At 35.4% G+C, this 21867-nt stretch overlaps 1 protein-coding gene and 1 pseudogene across 1 annotated transcript; both read right to left on the reverse strand.

The window, feature by feature from the left end:
* Window positions 1-2882: 2882 nt before the first annotated feature.
* LOC143593458 (AT-hook motif nuclear-localized protein 20 pseudogene) lies at window positions 2883-4119 on the reverse strand (annotated as a pseudogene).
* Window positions 4120-8455: 4336 nt separating this feature from the next.
* Window positions 8456-14184, reverse strand: LOC143593454 (uncharacterized). The gene is made up of 4 exons (XM_077073082.1): window positions 13879-14184; window positions 11645-12406; window positions 8602-9126; window positions 8456-8542 (listed from the first exon to the last, which is right to left on the reverse strand). Exons 1-4 carry the CDS (start codon window positions 14182-14184, stop codon window positions 8456-8458), a joined length of 1680 nt encoding a protein of 559 aa, XP_076929197.1.
* Window positions 14185-21867: the final 7683 nt, after the last annotated feature.

Here is a 21867-nt window from a genome sequence, read left to right on the forward strand (position 1 = left end):
ATTTATGGTTATCTATGTATTGTATTAAACTTGATTTCTCACCAACACGCAAGTGTTTGACGTTTTATTTTAACACATGTTCAGGGTTGCTGTAGCTACATTTGGAGCTTGTGGACACGTAGGACGTTTTTACTTTTGGACCTAGATTAAAATGTATCAAGACAAGTTATTGTTGTTCGAATATTTTGCCTTATATTATATTGAATTATGTTGCTTTATGTTATCTTGTGTTTACCCTGCGCGTGCGCGAACGAATATATTTATTAAATATTGACACCCAATAGTGTCACGAGTAATGAAACAATATGTGGCGCCCCGATGTATAATCCGCCTTTGGTCGGGGTGTTACATGTATAGTGTAACGCTCTTTGAGCATTCCATTTTAAGTTGATTTAACCATGGAAACTACAATAAGTTCACAAAATTAATACACGATGGATTAATTAAACATTCAATTAAAGAGTATTTCCTTCTCACTTTGGCATATGGATTAATTAATTTTAGTGAAATTTATAATATTTTTTCTATTGATTCTAACCAAATATTTAAATACTTGACATATAAAACATAGGGCGCGCTCGTTTCACAGAATTCGTGGGAATTTAAAGGAATTGGAATTAAAATTCCATGACATGACGTGTTTGTTTTGTTGGAATTGGAATCTTAATTCCATTTTGGTGTGTTCGGTTGTCAAAGAATTGGAATTGGAGTTTAATTTTTTTAAATAAAGGGATTTCAAATCTTTCCAAAATGTGAAAAACTTCAAGTGAATTCATTAGAATCTTTTATCGAGATCTTTTTTGAATGAGGACAATGAATAAAACATTTTAGATTTTGGTTTATATTTTGAGTTATGAATTTTTTTTATCATTATTTTTAAGGGTTTTTGATGCTAATAGAAAACCCTTAAAAAATAATAAAAAAATCATAACGCAAAATACAAAAAAAAAAACAAACAAAAACAAAAAATATAAAAAAGAAACTAAAATGCTTCCACTGTTATCCTCGTTAAAAAAACCAAAATTTATGTTTACAGGTTACTATTCATTTGTCAAACGAACACATCAAGGATGAAATTAGATTTCTATTCTTTACAATTCCAATACATTTTGGAATGCTTAGATTCCAAATCCAATCATTTAAATTTCAAATTCTATGCAAATTCAAATTCCAGTTTTATTAATATGAAACGAATGTGTTCTTAGGCTGAGGGGTGTGGGCCGCTAACCGGGGCGCTAGAGCCCCTCCGCTCGCGCCCCGGGGCGCTAACCCCACACCACCGGGGCGCGAGCAGGGGCGCGAGCGCAGAAATCCAGGCAGGCGTGAGGCTGGTCGCGGGAGAAGAGAGAGAAAATGGACGTTGGGAAGGTAAAAAGAGCCGTTGGGAAGGGATTAAATTAAAAAAAAATATATTTTTTCCCTAAATAATACCCCATTTCATCTATAAAATACCTCATTTCACCCATATCAATCACCACAACTTCAAAATAAAACCCAAAATCAACCCATCTTCCCAACTTTTTTTTAAAAAAAAATGTCGTCATACTCGATGATCTTGTATTAGATTAGTGTTATTATTAAGTATTATTGTTTGTTTAATTTTTAGTATGTTTTTTTTTGTAATTTGAATTTTAAAAAAAATGTGTGTTTTTTTAATAACACGTTGTTTGAATATATTTATAAAAAAATAAAAAAAAATTCGCTGGAGCCCCTCCACACTAGGGCCAGGGGCTCCAACGGGGGCTCCAACACACCCCTTATCCAGTTTCTCTCTCTGCCACACGTCATAATATTATTGGCTGGAGCCCCCGCTGAAGCCCCCCACACCCCTTAGCCTTAAGGTTATTGAGTATGAACTACTATTAAAAGTAATCATCAACAAGTGACGGATATAATTCTCTTCTTTAAATTAAATATTTAATTACAATCATTTAGTAGCTAGCTAGCTAAAAACCAACAAAAAATATTTGTCATGTATTTTCGTCTAGTGGCTAGGGCGTTGTGGACGTGGTCACCAGTTCACAACTCACAAGGCAACTTTATCAATATCCCAAATTATTATATTATAATAGTGTCGTCACCGTCTGCAAGTGGACAATTCTTCAAACCAAAGCAAAATATATACCTGGTGAAATATGATTGAACCCTCCTAAACCTTTTTGACTCAAATTTTATCTTTCTACTTTTACATTAGTATTTTACTTATACGAATTTATTTTCGTTTACATTATTTTATTAATATCTTTACGTTTGAGCGCACCTCATCTTTATTTTTCGAACTTAAATAGGCTCACGAGTCTATAGTATTGGGAATGATTCTTAAGGAATCCCGTTAACAACGATACCTCAAGAAACCACTTTTAGACATTTAATTTATATTAACATTATTTTGTGACTTGATAAACAATGAAGGGATTTATGTAAACCATGACATATCACACATATGGTAGTATACTAGATAAGTATGCGTAATTATTTTCTAGCATACCAAACAATAAAATGAAAATTTTAGTTAGCGGGATTAAAACTTGTAACCTATCATGTTACATTGTAAACGAGATACGCATCTATAAATACAAAACGAGGTATGTATATGTAAATTCGTAAGGTTACACGTCGTAGTCTTGTGAGTTTAGCTCAAAACATTTACTAAACCAGGGAGGCCTTCGCTTACAATACACTTCGAATAACTAAACCTTTCGAATAAGCAAACCTTTTGACCAAGTGAAGTTTTCAAGGCTCTTTCACCTCAACCTTCTCATTTTCACATGGCAGTCCCCATGGCTCGATTGAGCCCCATTCTGCTACTCAAGCATTCAAATTTTTAACATAAAACACAAACAAGGCAATAAAAATTAAGTAAAACTAGCTTCATAATTCATAAACCATCAAACTAAGCCACAAAATACATAAGAGTGAGTCAAATTACAACATAAGAAAGCGGTAATCCTAACCAAACTATCATTAAACAAAATATGAAGCTTCTACCTTTCTAGAAACTACCCCTATTCTTCTACAAAAGAGACCATCTTGCACTTGCATAGAAAAAAGCTAGAAATTAGACGGTGAAGAGCGCGGTGGAGTCGCCCAAAACATGTCCTGATGCATTTGCCCAATTGGCAATAGTTTAGGGGGCTGATTGTAAACTGGCATTGAAGAAGATGGAATATTTTCCCCTTGAGGAGCCCCCCCTCCAGATTGTGGACTAGTTCCAGCATTCATACCTGAAGTTTGCTGAATTTGCATTTCACCCCCCTCCTCATCATCCTCCAACGGGAGCCGCTCGTAAGTCGCGTTAGTAAACGTCGCTGCAATCACCATCACCGGCCCAGACGCCACTAGTTGCCCGACCACCAACCCACCCACCACTTGCCCTTGACCACCAGCTAAATACACCGTCAGCCCAGTGGCCCCAGGCGGGGACGGGGGCGGGAGAAACGCCCCAGACAAGGACAGGATTTCAAACCGTCCTTGCAAACTCAACACCCCGCCCGGAGCTGCGGGCTGACGGAGTGTCACATTAGTAACAATCCCCGTTCCACTCAGTACCGACACCCCACGGTGTCGGCGCTGAGCGAACGTGGCGATACATTCGGAAACATCACTTCCACTAGTGATTTCCAACACATGGCTCCGGAGAGCATTAGGGTTCTCCTTAGTTATCACAATCGGGGGCTTCGGCTTGTTTTTCGAGCCGGGCGGCCTCCCACGAGGCCGCCTGCCCCCACCCGAGCTCGTAGGCTCGGGACACTCCAAAGAAACAATATTATTAAGATGCTCTTGCTCACCAAACTCTTCATCTTCATCTTCGTTAGGGTTTGCACCATTTCCGGTGATATCTAACGCCGTCTTGTCATCTTCCGGCGCCGGCGTATGCCTTAAGTGAATACCCGCCGTCTGGCCCACATTCCCAGCCCACCATCGGTTCGCCATGATCAAAACTTTAGTTAACTCAAACCCAAATAATAATTTGCATGAACACCTTAAACCTGAAAACCCTAGATCTGTAAGTAAGCAAAAAAGGTAAAGATTCAAATATTTGAAACCTGCTATATTAAACCAGATGTGTACGAATAAGCACAGCTATAGATGTGCAGAGCAAAGGTGATAAGAGCATAGACTAGCTAGCAGCCTACTAGTTGAAGAAGCTATAGGTGGTGATGATGATGATGGTTTTTTTAGAAGAGGGTGTGAGTGGGGTGTACGTTTAGCAGGAAGTGCAGAGAGGCGTACGATAAGGGAGAGCAGTAGTATTTGGAATATAGAAAGAAAGGCGGTTTTAGATTTAGATTTAGATTTAGATTTAGATTTAGATTTAGATTGAGTTGAGGTTATCTATCTTGTGGTGGTCTCTAGAATGAGCCAATAGTGTTTTGTGGAACACGAAGTACAGCTGTTGCTGGCATATCATAAATAAATAATCTAATGTTTAAACATTTTTTTTTTGTTTCTTGGCTAAAGGTTGACTGGCTGGTTATTCCATTTTTGACCAAACATTTGCATTTGGTTACCTTTCACACACTCACGTGAGAATGAGATCTAAGTTCCAAGACATAAATGTTTATTAGACCAGATTAAAGTTTAGGTTTTAAAAATTAAATTTTTTTAAAAGCTGGTTGTGTTCAAAATATTATAATTATTATTATCTCAGGAAAAGGACCGGTTTAAATTTAAAATAAGTAAAACTTCACTTTTTGGTACGTTTTATGATTATAATTTATAATTTATTTCTGGCCCACTAAATAATTAAATTATTGTTTTTGGTACCTAGTATTTGGTTACGAGGTAATGTTTTATATTATTAGGTAAATAGCAAATAAAATGTAAAGGTACCCCATCCTTTTAACTTGGGTTACCGTTGATACATTGCAAGCGTCAATCATTAAAGAATCTCTATGCATACAGCATACTATTAACAAACTACTACTATTTTACATGCCCATATAAAATGATTTCTTAATTTTCTATTTTAATATAAAAGGGCTAATTTCAAAATTTTCTAAATATTACTTTTTAGTTATTTTTCAGCTTTCACTTGTTTACTTAGATTTTATTATATAACTTTTTTAAGTACATTTCTTAAAAAACTAAAACTTTTTTATGGTTAAAGTCAGTGAAACACGCATTGTACTTGATAAGAAAATTTCAATATATTTCCAGCAGACCCATGGCCAGGTTTAAATTTAATAAAAAGCTACATACATGCTTGCTGAGTGAAAAGAGAGATGTACATTTTATTTTAGCCATCCTTCTGACTAAAGACTGTTTCTACCTTTCCTGCTCACATGAACATTGACATTCTTTATGGGAGAGTTGGCTTTCAGTTTTATGTAGGCAAGAAAAGAAAAACACATACAAAATAAAAGAGTTTCTATTCCACAACATTTTTTTTAAATATATGTTTATTGGGCTCCTAACTACTGGTTAGGAGGTTTGTTTTTTTGTTTTTTTTAATATAAATTCGGTCTTTCAAGAAAAATAAAATTACTTTGGGCTGTGATGCTATTTGAACCTTCACTTGCCAAGTGTGAAGCAGTGCGGAATAAAACATCTAATTTCATTGTCATCCTCTTTCAACATTGTTTAGAGAACGCAACGAGGGTTGTTGTGTACTTGTGTTCCCGAGTTTACCTAATGAAAGAAAAGAAAGAAAACGAAAACTTTATTTTCTTTTCCTTTCCATTTCACATATTTTATCTCTTTTCCTTTTCTTTCCATCCAATTATTTTTATATTGGAAAGAAAATTTTCACAATATTTCGTTTTGCAATATCCATTATTATTATTTTGTTTTTTAGTTGGGTATGGCCGTATGATTTGCTTGTAATATTTGTGTTTTTTTTTCTTTTAGCTCGTAAAGGTAATTTTTTTTTTGTTGATTTCAAATTTGTTGCATTCATTATCCACAAACTTTTCCTCCAACGCATCCTGCATTTATCCACATTGGATGTGGATTTTTACATACATCATGTTGGAGATATCCCTAGAGCATCCGCAACGCATCTTCGTCGTCCGTCTCTTTTTCCTATCCAATCCTTTATTCTCAAAAAACCCGTCCGGAATTCCACACAGCCACACGCTCTCTCTTTCCTTTTGCCTCTCTTGCTCTTCCAGCTCCATTCCACGTGAGATCTGGACGCCCACGTTGAAGAAGCTCTTAGTGTTACCAGCTAAAAGATATATACAACATATGTTTTGTGTTTATTTAATACATATTCAACCAATGAAATACACTAAATTATTCTATAAATCGTTAAATTAAAAAGAAACAATTCATTAAAACTACAATCAACATAAATAAATATATCCCCCTCAATTATGGCCTAGTGGCAGGAAAACGTGGGTTCTCCATTGGAGACCCAAGTTCGATCCCCACTTGTGTCAATTTGGATGGATATTGACAATGAAGGATTTGAGTTATCCATTATACAAGGTTATCAGTTCGGATTCCGAGTCCACCTAGGTTTTCGTCCCACCGTGTGTTACGCTAATGAGTAGTGGCAAAATGACTATCAAGTGGCAGCTGAGGTATTGGGTTTAAATATGAGTTTGTGGGTATAAACATTTGCAAATGCACGGAAAAAATGAAATTTTGTTGTTTAAAAAAAACTTAAATAGGCATAACATATTACGCCAATGAGCTGGTGGTGAAGTGGCAAGAGAGAGACTTGGTATTCCATATGACCCAGGTTCGATTCCTAACCTCAACATTTAGTTTCAGAAGAAACAGGTTGGTGATGGGAGACTAAGTGATGGATTCTGTGAAAATGGCACTGACGGCCGGCGGGGATAATGTTACAGCTGGAACAGTTGGCTCAACGGGATGAGCAACTGAACCAGTACTGCAAGCAGGCGTAACCGCCTGGGTCATCGCCTCGGGTAGGTTGACCAAACCTACCTTCATGGGTCCAGAGCTGCTCCCTCCCGCTCCACTCTGGAATGCCGTAGCATCCACGCCTGCACGAAGACAAGATATATAAGTATAATAGCGGAAAGATATGAAGTTAAAGTTATGTACACTTACGGGTCTTTGTTACATATTTATACATATTTATATTTTAAAATTGTATATTACAACAAAAATAAGAATACATAAAAATTACTACTTTTAAACTAAAAAGATTTATTAATCCTATTACAAGATATCGATCGGTTTAGCTTATAAAACAAACACTTTTTAGTAATAAGTACAAAAAAAAAAGACGAGTCAAATGTTAGAACACAATTTTTTAGCTAAATGTGTTTACGGGTTGTTGGGATTTGTGATGTCGCACCCATATTTAATAGTACCCTGCATTATTAACGACTAAAACATTTTATTATAGAAAATGGTCTCAAATTTTTTTCTTTATTTTTAAAAAATTAACCTAGCACCCGATTAAAACCTAATTGTGACATGCTTTGATTCGCTCACATTTGTTTTCATTATAGCTTTCCCTTGGATTTTTCATGCACAGTGGATTCGAGGGAGAATGGCTACGATGGAAGCGATGGTGAAGTATCCAATCATCAACTCTCCTTTAGCCCATCATCCTTATCGATCTTGGTTCGTGAATAAGCCGATCTACATACATATGAACTCCACTTGAACCCACATGAAATGGTATGAAGAAAGGTCAACCACGCTAGCATAACACTAATCGTCGGATACCACACTAGCATAATATTTTTTTTCGTAAAGCAATCAAGATTTTAATTGTTCGGGATTAGAAAACCTAAGCTTCTGGAGAAAAAGCATCACTAAAAAAGATGCATAATAGTTTCCCGCATCCCATATAATTAAAATAATGATTAAATTATATAAATAAATTAAACAATTAATAAACTGAATGATGGAGATTGGTTGAAAATAAGAGAGTTCACCCCTAGTTTTTGCTTAACATCGTTTTAACAGCAAAGCCTTAGGGTCAATGCCCTCAACTTCAAGAAGTAGTGTAGTAGTGTAGGGGCAAAGAACGCCACTCCGGATGCCTTAAGTGACACTAATGAATAATTATACTAGTAACTAATGTTTATTATATTTATTTAATAGGTTTGTATTCTTTAAACAAATTCATTAATTATAAACACTTAAAAAGTTTAAAGATATCTTTTAAAATCAAATATCAAGTCAGTTGAAAAGAGAAAAAAAAATAATATCAACTCACTTGACAAGTTGTAGTTAACCGTCAGTAATGGTCTCCATATTTACAATTTCTGACCCTTATTTGGACACTATTATACTTCCACTTGCGAATCTCATAACACAGTCTTTTTGTCCCCTGCACAACATGCAACTCGCTGTTATAAAAGCTCGCTCGATAAAAGTTAGAATAAAACTGGTTATAAAAAATTGATTTAATATTCTGAGCTGATTTGGATTATTTTTGTAACTGAGCCAAAATCGACCCAGCTCAGCTCGAGTCACGGCTTGGCTCGTTGGCTCGATCTTAAACTCGTTTAACTTCAAAATCGAGTTAGAGCCTTGCTAAGTTGCTTCGTTTAATTTCGAGCCCGACCTCGAAACCACCATGGCTTGACTCGGGCTCGACTCGTGAATAGCCCTTGACAAAACCAAGAATCATGATACTTGTCACAATATAATAAACACAAAAATATTTACCTCAATCCAATAATATGGGTTCATCTTCGATGCCAAGACTACAACCTTCTCAATTTTGCTAGGATAATCTTTGTTTTCGCATATCTTGACCGGCATATCTCTTGTATAAGTGGTAACCGTATCATTTCCCGCCTCTTGAACCTGGCTAATGTAATATATAGCCGGACGTTCACACGGGTTGGTTGGGAAGGGCCTGGTATTAAACGTGAAAGGCCCATCTTTATAGCTATCCCATGTGACGAATGTCTGCATTGGCATCACGAGCTCTACTGCTGTCAATAGAGTCGGGTATATGTGAACCGTGTATCCCCAGGAGACGGATATGGACAAGGTCTTGTAGTAGCAAAACGACTGTTGCACGACTCTGAGTGGGTCGTGACGGTAGGTTTGGATGAGAGTATTCAATGACTCGTACTTTGTTTTGTTTGGTAAAAGTGGGTTAATATAGTCAAGGTGGTGGAGTGAAACCAGTGGTGTCATGGGGTGTGCTGCTAGTAGACCATATGCATCTCCTCTAATATTCATCTATCATAAGAATTAAGGGTTAAAAACTTAAAATGTAAGAACCATCTTTATAGTAACATAAATAAAATACTGTTACTGAATTAATTGCCAAATCTAAAAGGAAAGCAATGGGTTACAAAACTTTACATGTACAATAAAAATGAAATGGCAAGAATGAGACGAAAATATGTGTTTTGGCTGAAAATTAATGTTCAACGAATGTCTTCTCAGATAGTACTATCTGAGAAGACACCATCATTTGAAATAGTACTTTGAAATAGAAAGTATACAATTAAATGATAGCTTGGAAGAACTTTTGTGAATTTGTTTATCTTGATATTTTTATTTAAAGGATCTATTAATCTTTACAGTGAAACCCGACTGGATTAGCTCTATCAAAAATTAAACCTAAAAAACAAATTACATTAAATGTCTTCCATGCTAGTTATTTTGTTTAAAGAATTAATTGAAATTGATTATTTCTCATGTTTCAGCTCATCCAGTAGCACCTGCGTAAACTAGGAGTGGTAGCAACCGATCAAGCACAATTAATGACCTAGGGCACCTGGGCGGTAGACAATCAGGAACTTGGTGGCTACTTTGAGCAATCCTTCAAAAATACAAAGACGACTCTAAGTGCCAAATGCGCAATCAAAGGGCAACATTGTGCTTATTGCGCACGCCACACGAGCATGCCTCCCACCCAATTGATGTCAGTCAGGTCATAGCCGCATTCTTTATATAAAGCTTTTGATCGACCACAACCTATTTGAATACAGAGAAGAAGGTATTGTATCCAAAAACATGGCGAGTGGCCCTTTGCTAACATACCTCCCTTGGGGTTGCTTCCTATAGTGTTGACCTCCGCAGTAATTAGTCAATAAATTTGTTATCATTGCCACTAGAGGCATATCATTATCAGCGGCGCGCCGCTCATGCCTTGGTTGCTGGCATTGTTAAGACCAATGACTTGCTTAATAGCAGTTGTAGTCTTTCCCTAAGAATGGCTGAGACTTCTTGTTCTCAGCCTCGGTTCCTCGGTCCAAAGTTCACAACTTTTGGTCTCCTCTACCTTTTTTGGGTACCTAGTTCTTGTGGTTGCTACTACAGGATTGGCCATTCTCAACAAGGCTAGCCATTGTAGAAAGTTGCAAAACGCTACTTTAATGAGCCAACTTGTTGTTCTCTTGAATGTGAAGAGGAACAAGTTCATCCACAGTCATTTCCTTTCATTTGTGCTTTAGATAGTTCTTATATTCTATTCGACTAGGAGTCTAGGAGACAACTTCTCAATCACTGTTTCCATTTAAAAAGTCTTACTAAGGGTCATCCCCTAGGTGTGGATATGGTAACTTATAACTTGTAACTCTTGCACTTGTCTTGGAATCAACTATTTTGTCCAAGAAACGGGCCGCAAGTTTCTTTGTTCCGGGATCCTCCGTTTTGTACCTTTTCTTTAAAAACTCCCATTGTTCTTATACAATGTTTATCGCACGTTGTACAACAAGTCCGCTAAACTATTTATTACACAACTACGACGTATGAAATCAAAGTGCTTCCAAGCATCTGCCACACTCACTGCTTGAGCGTCGACCTGCCCTTCCCTTATGAGCGGATTTAGTGAAAAACCTTGTAAGGCTCAAGATAGTCAAGTAGAAGAACAACTTTCGTTTCAATATGTTTCATTTAGCACATCAAGTTTTATTGTGGCGAAACAAACTTCAGCATAGCATACTAGATCACTTTAGCTCAACAGTTTTAATATGGCACGGCAAATTCCTTTATGGCGTAGGAAATTCAATGTGGCGCGGTAAATTTCCATTAGGAACTATTTTCTTAATAAAAAATAAATTAAATAAAATAATATTTTATTAAAATAAAAAGAATCAATAATCCCACCTGTGCCGTAGTGGGACGAATGCTTGGCTTAGGAGACCTAAGTTCGATCCTCACTTGTGTCATTTCGGGTGGATATTGGCAATAAAGGATTTGAGCTAGGTCTTGCGAGGTTGTCAGCTCGAATCCCGAGCCTACCTATGTTTTCGTCCCACCGTATATTACGCCAGAGAGTTCTTCCCTTATGGTGGTGGGACAACGATTGCCAAGTGGCAGCCGGCTGTATGATTTTCCGAGGGAACGTCTAAACCAAACTCAGTTTGAGTTCTGTTAAAACAATATAGTTCGGCCAGAGTAGGACAACATAGCTCTCCAAATTAAAGAATGCGATAACCTAAACAGATAAAGAAAGTCGCGTTTCTAAAGGTTCTAAAAAAATGTAGTGAAAGTTAAACGTCAAAATATTTGTTTTGACAATTTTTTCTTCACACACTATTTAAAAAAAAATCAGCCTTGATTGACGCATTGACCATATCCAAACTATCCATTCCAAGTCTCCAACAACCGGGCAAGATTCACTAGACAATAAGACCCAGTGATCAACCATTGTATTTACGTTACCGGGACTCATGTCCACACGGACCACACCCGACATTGTAAATTGTAACCAACCATCATATTTACGCAAAACAGCTAAAATTACCTGATGGAACCCACGTTCTATCGTAAGCGAAACGCCAAGCTCGGTCACACAACCCCTCACCCTTTCATCCGACCCGTAAAACCAATGGTATCGATCAAGACACGCGTCCAAAATCCGCACCAACTCCGCGGCCAGCGGATAACTCACCGCGAACCCACCACCACCAAATGCCGTATCATACGAGTGCTTCACGTCCTGTCCGACACTCTCCGAATTCCCACCAACGTAGTACATGTTCCCGTGATCATATTTCGATAACACGGATACCAAATTATCAGGAAAAAACACCATGTCATCGTCTCCCATCACAAACCACCTCACATTAGGTAACCCGAGCTTAAACGACTCCAACACAATTCGGGCTATGCGAACCGCTGGGCTTGCATTATTCAGCCCGGTCTTGTTTTTTGAGATTTTAAAAGGGAGCGAATTCGGGTGAGAGAAGAGTTTCGCGTCGGGTTCCTTGTCTAACCAAACGAATCCTCGGGTTATATTTGGTTGCCACCAGAGTTCGGAGTAGTGTCGACGATCAGTCCACGTGTGAACTGAACCACTGATACCGAACAGCACGTGTGAAATTTCAGTAGGCGTAGGCGGTTCGTGTGTTTGGGGAATATTCGGGTGGAGATGCCAATATTCGGGTGCGGTCGACAAGCATGAAGGTTGGCGGCGTAAGGCGGAGAGAATGATAAAGGAGGCTGAAAATAGAAGGAAAACAAGGAGGGTTAACTTGAACGACTTCATTATGACTGCGTTCTTGTACTGACAACAGTTTGTCATTTCTTGAATCTGTTCCTTAAAACATAGGATGATCCTCGTATTTGAGTGGTTTCGGGGGATTTAAGAAGAGAAGTGGAGGCTAGATAAGTAGATATCGCATATGGAAGAACAAGAAGCTTAAAGGGCGTGTTTGCACAAGAATGTATGAACACCACAAGACATGTATAAAAGTATTCACGACAACAAACCTCTATATATAAATGGTCATATCATATTACAAACTTATTTAAAAATTACTTATTTTCTTCTACAACAACAAAACTCTACAAACACGATAAAAATACTAAAATAATAATATGTGTGTGAGAGACAAGATAATGGAGGTCGTATTGTTCTAACGTCGTTTAGAGTCATGAACGTGGCCCAAACGGACTTCACCCACAATGGGGGTTGTCTGGCCAAATCATATCCGCATGATACGGGCTTCCCACAAATTAACAACATTGGTGTGGGTACTCAAGGTATTTGCCTAAATGAGCCGGAGTCGTTTTTGGCCGTTAACCACTTTGTAAACAAAGTTCTTTGATAGCATAGCAATGGTAAACTACCGTACAATCACGTATGATCGGGTTTGAATAAATTTATTTCTAACGCAGATAAAAATAAAAAAAAAATGTTGTAACGGTATGAAAAAATGAATATATATGATAATGCCCTTCAATAGTTTTGATCAAGATTAGCAGATAATATGTGATGAACAAAGAGAAAAAAAAAACTGCATAGGTTTGGAGACAAACTGTTTAAAAGTTATGTAACCCGAAGAAAAAAAAGAGAAAAATACTAAATTGATTAAAAAAAAGACTAAAGCAAGACCCTATTAGATATAGATACTAATAAATATATACCAAAACCACCTAAAACTATACTTCCTAACTAATAGGAACAAGTTCCTTTAAACCTGCGTGCAGCAGTGAAGACGTGACGAGAACCCGGTCAGAAATGGTTCGGCTTATTACGATACAGCTAAAAAAATTATCTGTGACCAAAATTGAAGGTGGAAAGGTGTAAATTCTTTTGTGATCAATTTGTAAAATTCTATAAGTTTTGTAGCAAAAGTTGAAAGGTTAAAAGTTTTACGCAATTTGTAAAACTGTAAAAGTTTTGTGCCCATTTTTAAAGGGCTAAAAGTTTTGTGACAAATGTTATAAGGAAAAAAGTAAAATGTAAAAGTTTTATGTGAGATTTAAAGAGCTAAAAGTCTTTTGACAAAAGTTGAGAAAACAAAAGTTAAATGTAAAAGTTAGTGCAAAAAGTTGAAATATATACAAACTTGTATAGCGAAAGTTTTGTGACCAATATGTAAAAGTATGAAAGATTGGTAAACAATCGGGATTATTAGAGGATTAATCGGACTTTAGTTAGGAATTTTACAACCATGCTCATGACCGTATAAACTCTTACCAAGTTTATCGATTTAAAAACATCGAATTTACAATAATAACACGCAAAATTACCTGATGAAACCCACGCTCTCTCGTCAAGGAAACCCCAAGCTCGGTCACACAAGCAAAAACCCTTTCATCATCCCCGTATAAATGACTATACCGATCAAGACACCCGTCTAGAGTCCGCACCAGCTCCGCGGCCAGCGGATAACTCACCGCAAACCCACCGCCACCAAACGACAAATCATACGAGTGCCACACGTCCTGTTCGACACTCTCCGAACTCCCACCAACGTGGTACATCTTTCGGTGATCATATTTCGATAACACCGATACCAAATTATCCGTAAAAAACACAGTATCGTCGTCCCCCATCACAAACCATCTTACATTTGGTAACCCGAGCTTGAACGACTCCAACACAATTCGGGCTATGCGAGGGTTCCGCCCGGAATTATTCAACCGAGTCACATTTTCCGAGACCTTGAAGGGTATGGAATTTGTGTGAGAGAATAATTCCGGGTGGGGCTCTTGGTCTAACCAAACGTATCCTCGGGTTACGTTTGGTTGCCACCAGAGCTCGGAGTAGTGGTGACGCTCCGTACACGTGTTAATGGACCCACAGATGCCAAACAGCACGTGTGAAGTTTCGGTTGGCAGTTCCGATGTTCCGAGGACAAAATCCTGGTCTTGGGAGGTTGTTTCATGATCAATATTCCACTGGAGAAGGCGTAAGACGAAGAGAACGATAAAGGAGGCCGAGAAAGCTACGGGAATAAGAAGCGTTAACTTGAATGACTTCGTTACAAGTTTAATCTTCTTGTAGTGAAAAACATTTGTCATTTCTTGATTCTGGTCGAAGAAACCTCGAATGATCCTCATGCAAGGGGTTTCGTGCGCGGATTTAAGGACAAAATTGGAGCTAGGTATCATGTGTATATGGAAATAGATGAACCTTAAAACTGTCAACGAAATGCTATGTTCTTCCATATCATCTCATATTCTATATTGACTCATTTATTTATTAGCACCTATTAATTTACCATAATTATCTTGTTTTGTATTTGTATTTTTACTCGTTTACAGCTGACTCTTGTAATTGGTCGTAAATAATATGAAGAAAACAAAATTCCTTAATACCAAACTAGATTATTAACCCGTGTACGACACGGGTGGAAATATAGAAATCGACAACTAAACACATATTATTTAAGATGACAAAAGTTTTAGTTATTTGTTTATTGGGAGGATTGTTTAATATACTTGCAATTCAAACTTGTATGTAAACAAAGTACTTAAAAATATAAAGTTACAGAAAAAAAAAGTCATAGTACATTGTTTGGAAACATAATCTAAAACTTTAAAAATTGCAAATTCGTAAACCATTAAATATTTTCAGTAAAATCATAATTATTGTTTTGTTTGTAATTTTACCTTACTTATCAAAAATAAGCATTTTTAATTCACATATGCTATTCATTCTTGATAAAGCTATATATATAGTAGAACACGAGTAAAAACTGGATCTCTCAAATATATTCCAATTCTTGCTAGAGACTGCCTTTGAAATTTGTTAATGGTCATTGAAAGCCAAATTGAAACCAGATTTGTCTTCTCTTCAATTTAAATGGAAGTTTCTTATCTAAAGGTGTTAGACCACTACGAGTAATATAAGTACGATAACCAATATTGGTACATGAAATTACTTTGACTTCGATAGCACGCCTACCCGAATGAATAACTTGAAGTCTAGTTCCGTTGCATATGTCATTCTTTTGATCAATATTGCTTAGTAACATTATTGGCATATTTACTTTAAAAACCAATCTTTGGTTAGGTATTCCAGACATTTTTAAACAGTTTAGAAAATTTGATAACTATAAAGCTGGATCGAAATCATCACTAACACTATCAGAACTTAGGTACTCGATTTCTTCACCATTAAATAACACCAAAAATCAGTCATTAGTGCCTCTAGAATTCAACCGACACACACTCAACCTCAAATATAGGTGGAGGATATCCATCTCTCGTTGTCAACCCTCTAACTTGTTGGGTCTTTAAAATACAATTTACAAATCAATAAATAATAATAAAAATAATTTTATAAGATTTACAAGAAATGTATAGTGATCCTGCTCATGGAAGCAATACATTCAAGATAACGAACCATATTAATCACAAACAATTACAGTTATATCCTCCATCACCTGCACAAAACACTCAGGTCATCATGGCACGTTGACTATAAATTATAAAATTCTTAAATTCAAAATTAAATATCGTTAGTCACGCATGTTATTTCAAAATACCTTTTTTTAAATAAATATGATCATAAAGTATTGTGTTATTTCAAAATTTAATGATGTAAATAAATAATTACCCTGTTTCCAGCTTCAATTAGATATGGGGAATCAAAGTAGATGTGAACTGATTGGTTGTAAGCAAGATCAGCCAATACCTTTCATAGTCCAAAACGTTGTCAAACAACCTGTGTGAATCAATACTTGGAACCTGCATTTATGGCATTGTGCGTATATATGAACAGCAAAAGAAGGCATAATTGGGCTATTCTCGTCCATACCAAGATCGCCATTCAACTCAATAAAAAAGGGACACAAATGAATCCCAACGCAAAAACCTTAGACATGAAAGAATGTACCTCACCTCCAAATCTTGCAGATATACATTTTCGTCAGTCATTGCTCTGAGACATTGCCATGTACCACACCAAAGGCGTATCTCATCATGCTGAGCTTAATCTTCCAACCAATCACCTTATGCAAATTTGAATCCTGTTTATGCCCATAACGCCTAAACTGCAACAAATTACCCTGAACCAAGGAGCAGCTCAACAAATTTAAAATCGTTTATGTTTATTCATTTACGTTTGTTTAAGTTTTAATAAATGCATACGTAGTTATATTTATGAAAAAATAAATGTAAAAAGGGCTCTTTTAAATTGTGATGTAGTAGACTTTTTCGTTTGTGTTCATTAATGCTAACTTATGTTTGTTTGTTTCGTTTTTGTTCAGTCAATTATTTCATTTGTGTTTGTTAATGCTTGTTTGGGCTTGTTTGTTTATGTTCATTTACGTTTGTGAATTATTTGTTTAGGTCTTAAACAAATGGACAAATAAGTGAACATGAAAAAAAAGAAATTGTTCGCTTGAATTACAAAATGCAAAGTCAAGAATTGTTAACTTCGAATCTCATCACCTGCCATTTGACCTTCAAAACTCAAAATACACTTCTGTCAATTTCAGGGAATCAAGAGTAGTTTATATGTTGAATCTCCTCTCCAACTTAAATAAAAAAAAACAGCTAATTATGAAAAATTACCAAAATTCCCCTTTAACCTCTCAAAAGTAAAATGAAGGATCGGAACTTTACAACTCATTTGAGAAATTTTCAAGCATTATTTTAACACCTCCACCGACCATATCCAAATTTGCATTTTGAAGTCGGCTTCTAACAAAAACAACTTCATCTCCTTCCTCCCCTTGCATTTGCTAGTATATAGAGAGGAATTTAAATAATCATCATTAAAGAACTAATGTAATACTTTGTTAAAACTACAAATGAAAAAAAAAAAAGCCTCACCATTGTGAAATACATTCACGATTGCTTACCTTTCGTTCATTTCTGTATACGATAAGGATGCCGAATTCAGCCTTCTCTGATTTACCAAACGTGAAAATCAGTTGTTTCCTCTTCATTATGTCATAAGAGGATTTTTAATGCAAATCTTAATGAGCTTATATGAATAAAAAGTAAAATATAGCCTAAATGGTTAACACGTATATGAAGTCTTACCACAAGAAGTGATTGTTATGCTTCGTTTGTCATAGGCTTCTAACTGTGGAGAAAGTTGTATGTTGGAGGTCACAAATTGGTAAATTTTGTTAGGTATGCAACAATACCTGGTAAATAATAATAATAATAATAATAACCTATTAATCATATAAATCTCTAATCATTGAATCATCTTTTGAATCAAGTAGTGGATTTGGCCCCAAATTTATTAAAAACAACATTCTTTTAAACAAATTTAGCAATGAAAAAAATAAGTAAATGCAACTGAGCCCAAACTTAAATTTCATATGCATAAACACACATAAACAAACTTGTCACCAATCAAACTAAAAGACTTCAACAAACCCAACAAAAAACTCAAAATAATTAAAATCAGTAACCAAAACTGAGCCCTAATAAACTTCACATCAATGACACACACGTATAAACAAACTTATCAACAATCAAATTAAATGTTGTTTATTATGTTAGGTTTCAAAAGTATGTTAATCAGACAAAATGAATTCAAAATACTTACCTTAAGGTTGAAATATTAACTAAGACATGACTAAATATATTAAAAATAAGTTCAGTATTCAATATAGCCGTAAATTAATCTTTCATTAAAAAAGATGTTGACCATTCTATTATAGCATAAGTACATTTATTTTTGGAAATGACATATTTCAAGCATTTCCTATTAAATTAATAAAGACAGCCCGAATATTTGGCACTTCCTATTTGAGAATTTATGTTTCAAATTTTAAGGTACAAACACTCGTTTTTGTAAAGTCAAAATCAAGCCATTACTATTTACAAAAAATCAAGCACTCTTTTTTTTAAAATCATATTTAAAATCAAATTAAAACCAATCATTCATTTCTAAAATCAAATCACAAATAAAAACAATGAATATAATTTAAAATCAAATTTAAACTCAAATGTAACTCGGCTTGCCCGACATTTGTATTCATGCACATAATTCAATTGCAGAACCATATAACAGGTTCCAATTCATGTTATGATATGAACAAAAAACTGACAACCGGAAATACAAATTCAAAAAAGAAAATTTTGTGAGATTCATTGTTTGTAAAAAAAGCCGAATTATATAGATTAAAACCTAAATAGATTGATACAATAAATCGTGTAAAAACATAAACAGATTCATAAAGTATAAAGATGTAAAACAATAAATCGATTCAAATTGATAGTAACAATAAGCAAACAATGAGAGTAATAATAAATCGATTTATGGTATTAATCAATTATATAATTGTTCGATGATTAAAACCATAAATCGATTAGAACCTAAATTGTTTAAAACCCTAATTTAATTAAACATAAATCGATTAAGACATTGACTATCCAACAATACCTTCACTAATCGCTAATTTGAACCAGAAAGCATACCTTCATTAATCGATTGGATTAAGAATACGCTTGATTGAAAGAGAAATGGGGCTGTGATGAGGGTGAAAGAATGTGATTTCGGTTAGTTGTTGTTTATCATGAATAGGGTATAGGGTTAAAATAAAAAAAAATGGGTCCATCCAAAACATTAAAAACATTTTAATTTTGAATTATTTAAATTACAAGAAAACCTTAAAATGCATAGATATATGGAAACTGTAAGAGTTGGCCAATGAAAAGAAGACAAATGTACAAAAATCTTATTGATTTAATAGTATAGATAGATTGACCCGTGTCTACATGAGTGGAAATATAAAAATTGTCAATTAAACATATATAATTTCAAACGACAATATATTTCTTATTTGTTTGTTGGGACGGAAACATGATTTATAAATGCAAGTCATTCAAATAGAAACATAAAATTGAAAGATATAGACTTATAAAAGATTACATTACATAGTAGAATGCTTATAAAGAACTTTTAAATGGCATTCAATATACATTGCCGCTACTCACAAATCAAGTTTCAAGAAAAGTTTGAAACTAATATTTAGTGTTATAGTGCAAAGTTTACTATAAAAAATAAGAAAGGGAAAATAGTAAGTTATAATGTGGTTGAATAATTTTGAAAAGAAAAAAGATTAAAAGAAATATACATGATGTATATAATCCAACCTCCTTGTTTAGTTTCTTAATTTTTGAAATAATAAACCAAGATTTTTAATTTTTGACTCTGTCCTCATCTTTTCTGAGCTTGATTGTTGGCATATTAGGAAGCATTTAACCATATACCAATAATTAAAAAATTAATATACTATTTAATAAAGTGTTGAATTTTACATAAAGTTTATCTATAAAATTCCATCTAGATTGAAGAACATTAACTAATTATAGTTGAAAGACATCTTTATTCTTTTAGAAATATATGTATACAAAGTTAAACTTTTAGCAGATAGTCATGATAGAAATATAAATGAAAACAAAGCCAAACTAAAATAAAAGAAGTTTGCATTGGTGTATATTGTGTATGAGAGGAAAGAAGACGTGTAGCTTTCTTAGTTGTTTATTTAATGCCTTGAACCTGGTAAAAGAAAAAGATAGCAAATAATTTCTATGAGTTAAGTTAATGAAATTAGACATACATAAAAATAAATATATAACCTACTTGTTGGGATTAATCCGTTTGAAAATTTTCTGTTGATTGAAGGATATTTAAAAATTAAAGTTAAATAGATAGAAATTCATGTTGTCCTTTCTTTTCATTTATTTAAAATTACAAAGTAATATATGATTAATAATCATAAATGCAAATTAGGTTTCAAAATGAATTCAAAATTACAAAGTAACATATGGTTAATAGACATAAATGCAAATTATGTTTCAAAATGATATTGGTGATTTTTAAATTATTATATTATCAAGAAATTCCAAGAATGCTTTGTATTTATGAAAATTAATCAAAACACTTCTAAGGTAAAGTAATATATGGTTAATAGACTTAAATGCTTTTTATTTATGAAAATTTTAAGGCAAAAACATATTTTTTTAATAGATATAGATAGATGCGCAAAACAAAACCACTGAGTTGACGAATTTAATGTGTAAACAAAACACTTCTAGGAAACTTTCATATTGATAAAAAAGATTGTGATAGCCGTGGTTATTATATAAATTTATTTATGGAAAACTTTTTAATATACAGTACCTGATACCTTTAATTAAACAATTTTACATGTGAGGAACAGTTGTCAGGCTTTCTACTGGTTGTCTGGTTTTGACCAACATTGAATATAATATTTCAATATATAGTTCCAATATGTAGAAACATAGATATTACATCAATATAGCAGGTAGGCGGGCAACAAGTTACGCCGCCACCCCTTTCTGAATTGCAAACCCTAACCTGCTAAAGACATACCCCTGCCCCTTTGGAGTCGACACATTGCTATGCACAACCTGTTGGACCCTGGTTAGAAAACGGATAGCTTCCGGTGCCAAGGAGCCAAATGTATCAAAAGCCAGAGGGACAAAAACATGTTGGTTCTCTTCGCAGGCTTTAGCATGTTTCTCCACCTTCTTCGTTTCAGCCCTTTTCATTGCTTGCCCAGCTACAAACCCATTATCCCTCAAACCAGCTAAGGGAGATACCCCTGTGAGGTCAACACAAGCGTGTTTTCCCCCGGCCCAACCAAAGACGAGCAAATCTGCCGGTCGTAGAGTGGATCTCCCTTCCGTGGGGTCTGTAAGGAAGTTTACGGGGGCTTCCTTTTTAGTTGATATCCCAGCTCGCCTTAAGATGTCCCAAAGAACGTCCCGCACCCAATCATGTCGGTATTTGAACCCAGGCATCTCCTTGCAATGAACCGCATGCTCTCCGAATTTATCCAGGCAGGCCTTACGGCAGATCGGACATGTTTCGTCTTCTGGGTACATTGGGACCATCAAATGGTACTTAAGAATGGCCCTATACTCGACCGCAGACATGCTTTGGCCCAAGCCATCAATCGGGATAACGGTCAGAAAATCTTGGGCATGAGGACCTTGTAAGCATTCAAAAACCGCCTTCTGTTGAGGGGACAATCCAAAAACTTCTCCCAGGCTCTGAGCGATTTTTCCAAAAAGGGCATTCGCCAAAGTTTTTTGAGGCTTTGGTGGGGCGGTGTCCATATTAGAGAAACCGCCAATGTCAAAGTCTGGGAGAGCGCCATTTAGGCGTTCCAGGGCCTGCACGTAGTCTGGGTCCAGGTCGACAACTCCGCTATTCCTTAAGATGTGATTCTGTAGCTTCCAAGACTGAGCCCTCGACGCTACAAAAGCGTAAACCCCAACATCATGAGCCGAAAGAAG

The sequence above is a fragment of the Bidens hawaiensis genome, unplaced genomic scaffold (assembly GCF_021521415.1).
Source record: "Bidens hawaiensis isolate Kalapana, Puna unplaced genomic scaffold, B.hawaiensis_p1.1 tig00042242_1, whole genome shotgun sequence".
NCBI classification, from domain to species: Eukaryota; Viridiplantae; Streptophyta; class Magnoliopsida; order Asterales; family Asteraceae; genus Bidens; species Bidens hawaiensis.

Excerpts from the sequence above, each read along its gene's own strand:
- LOC143593454 (XM_077073082.1), bottom strand. The coding sequence starts at position 14,184 with ATGGGGGACGACGATACTGTGTTTTTTACGGATAATTTGGTATCGGTG. Across the intron at positions 12,407-13,878 it reads GAGAGCGTGGGTTTCATCAG|TACAAGAACGCAGTCATAAT; the intron begins GTAATTTTGCGT and ends AACTGTTGTCAG. Across the intron at positions 9,127-11,644 it reads TAGAACGTGGGTTCCATCAG|ATGAATATTAGAGGAGATGC; the intron begins GTAATTTTAGCT and ends TTCTTATGATAG.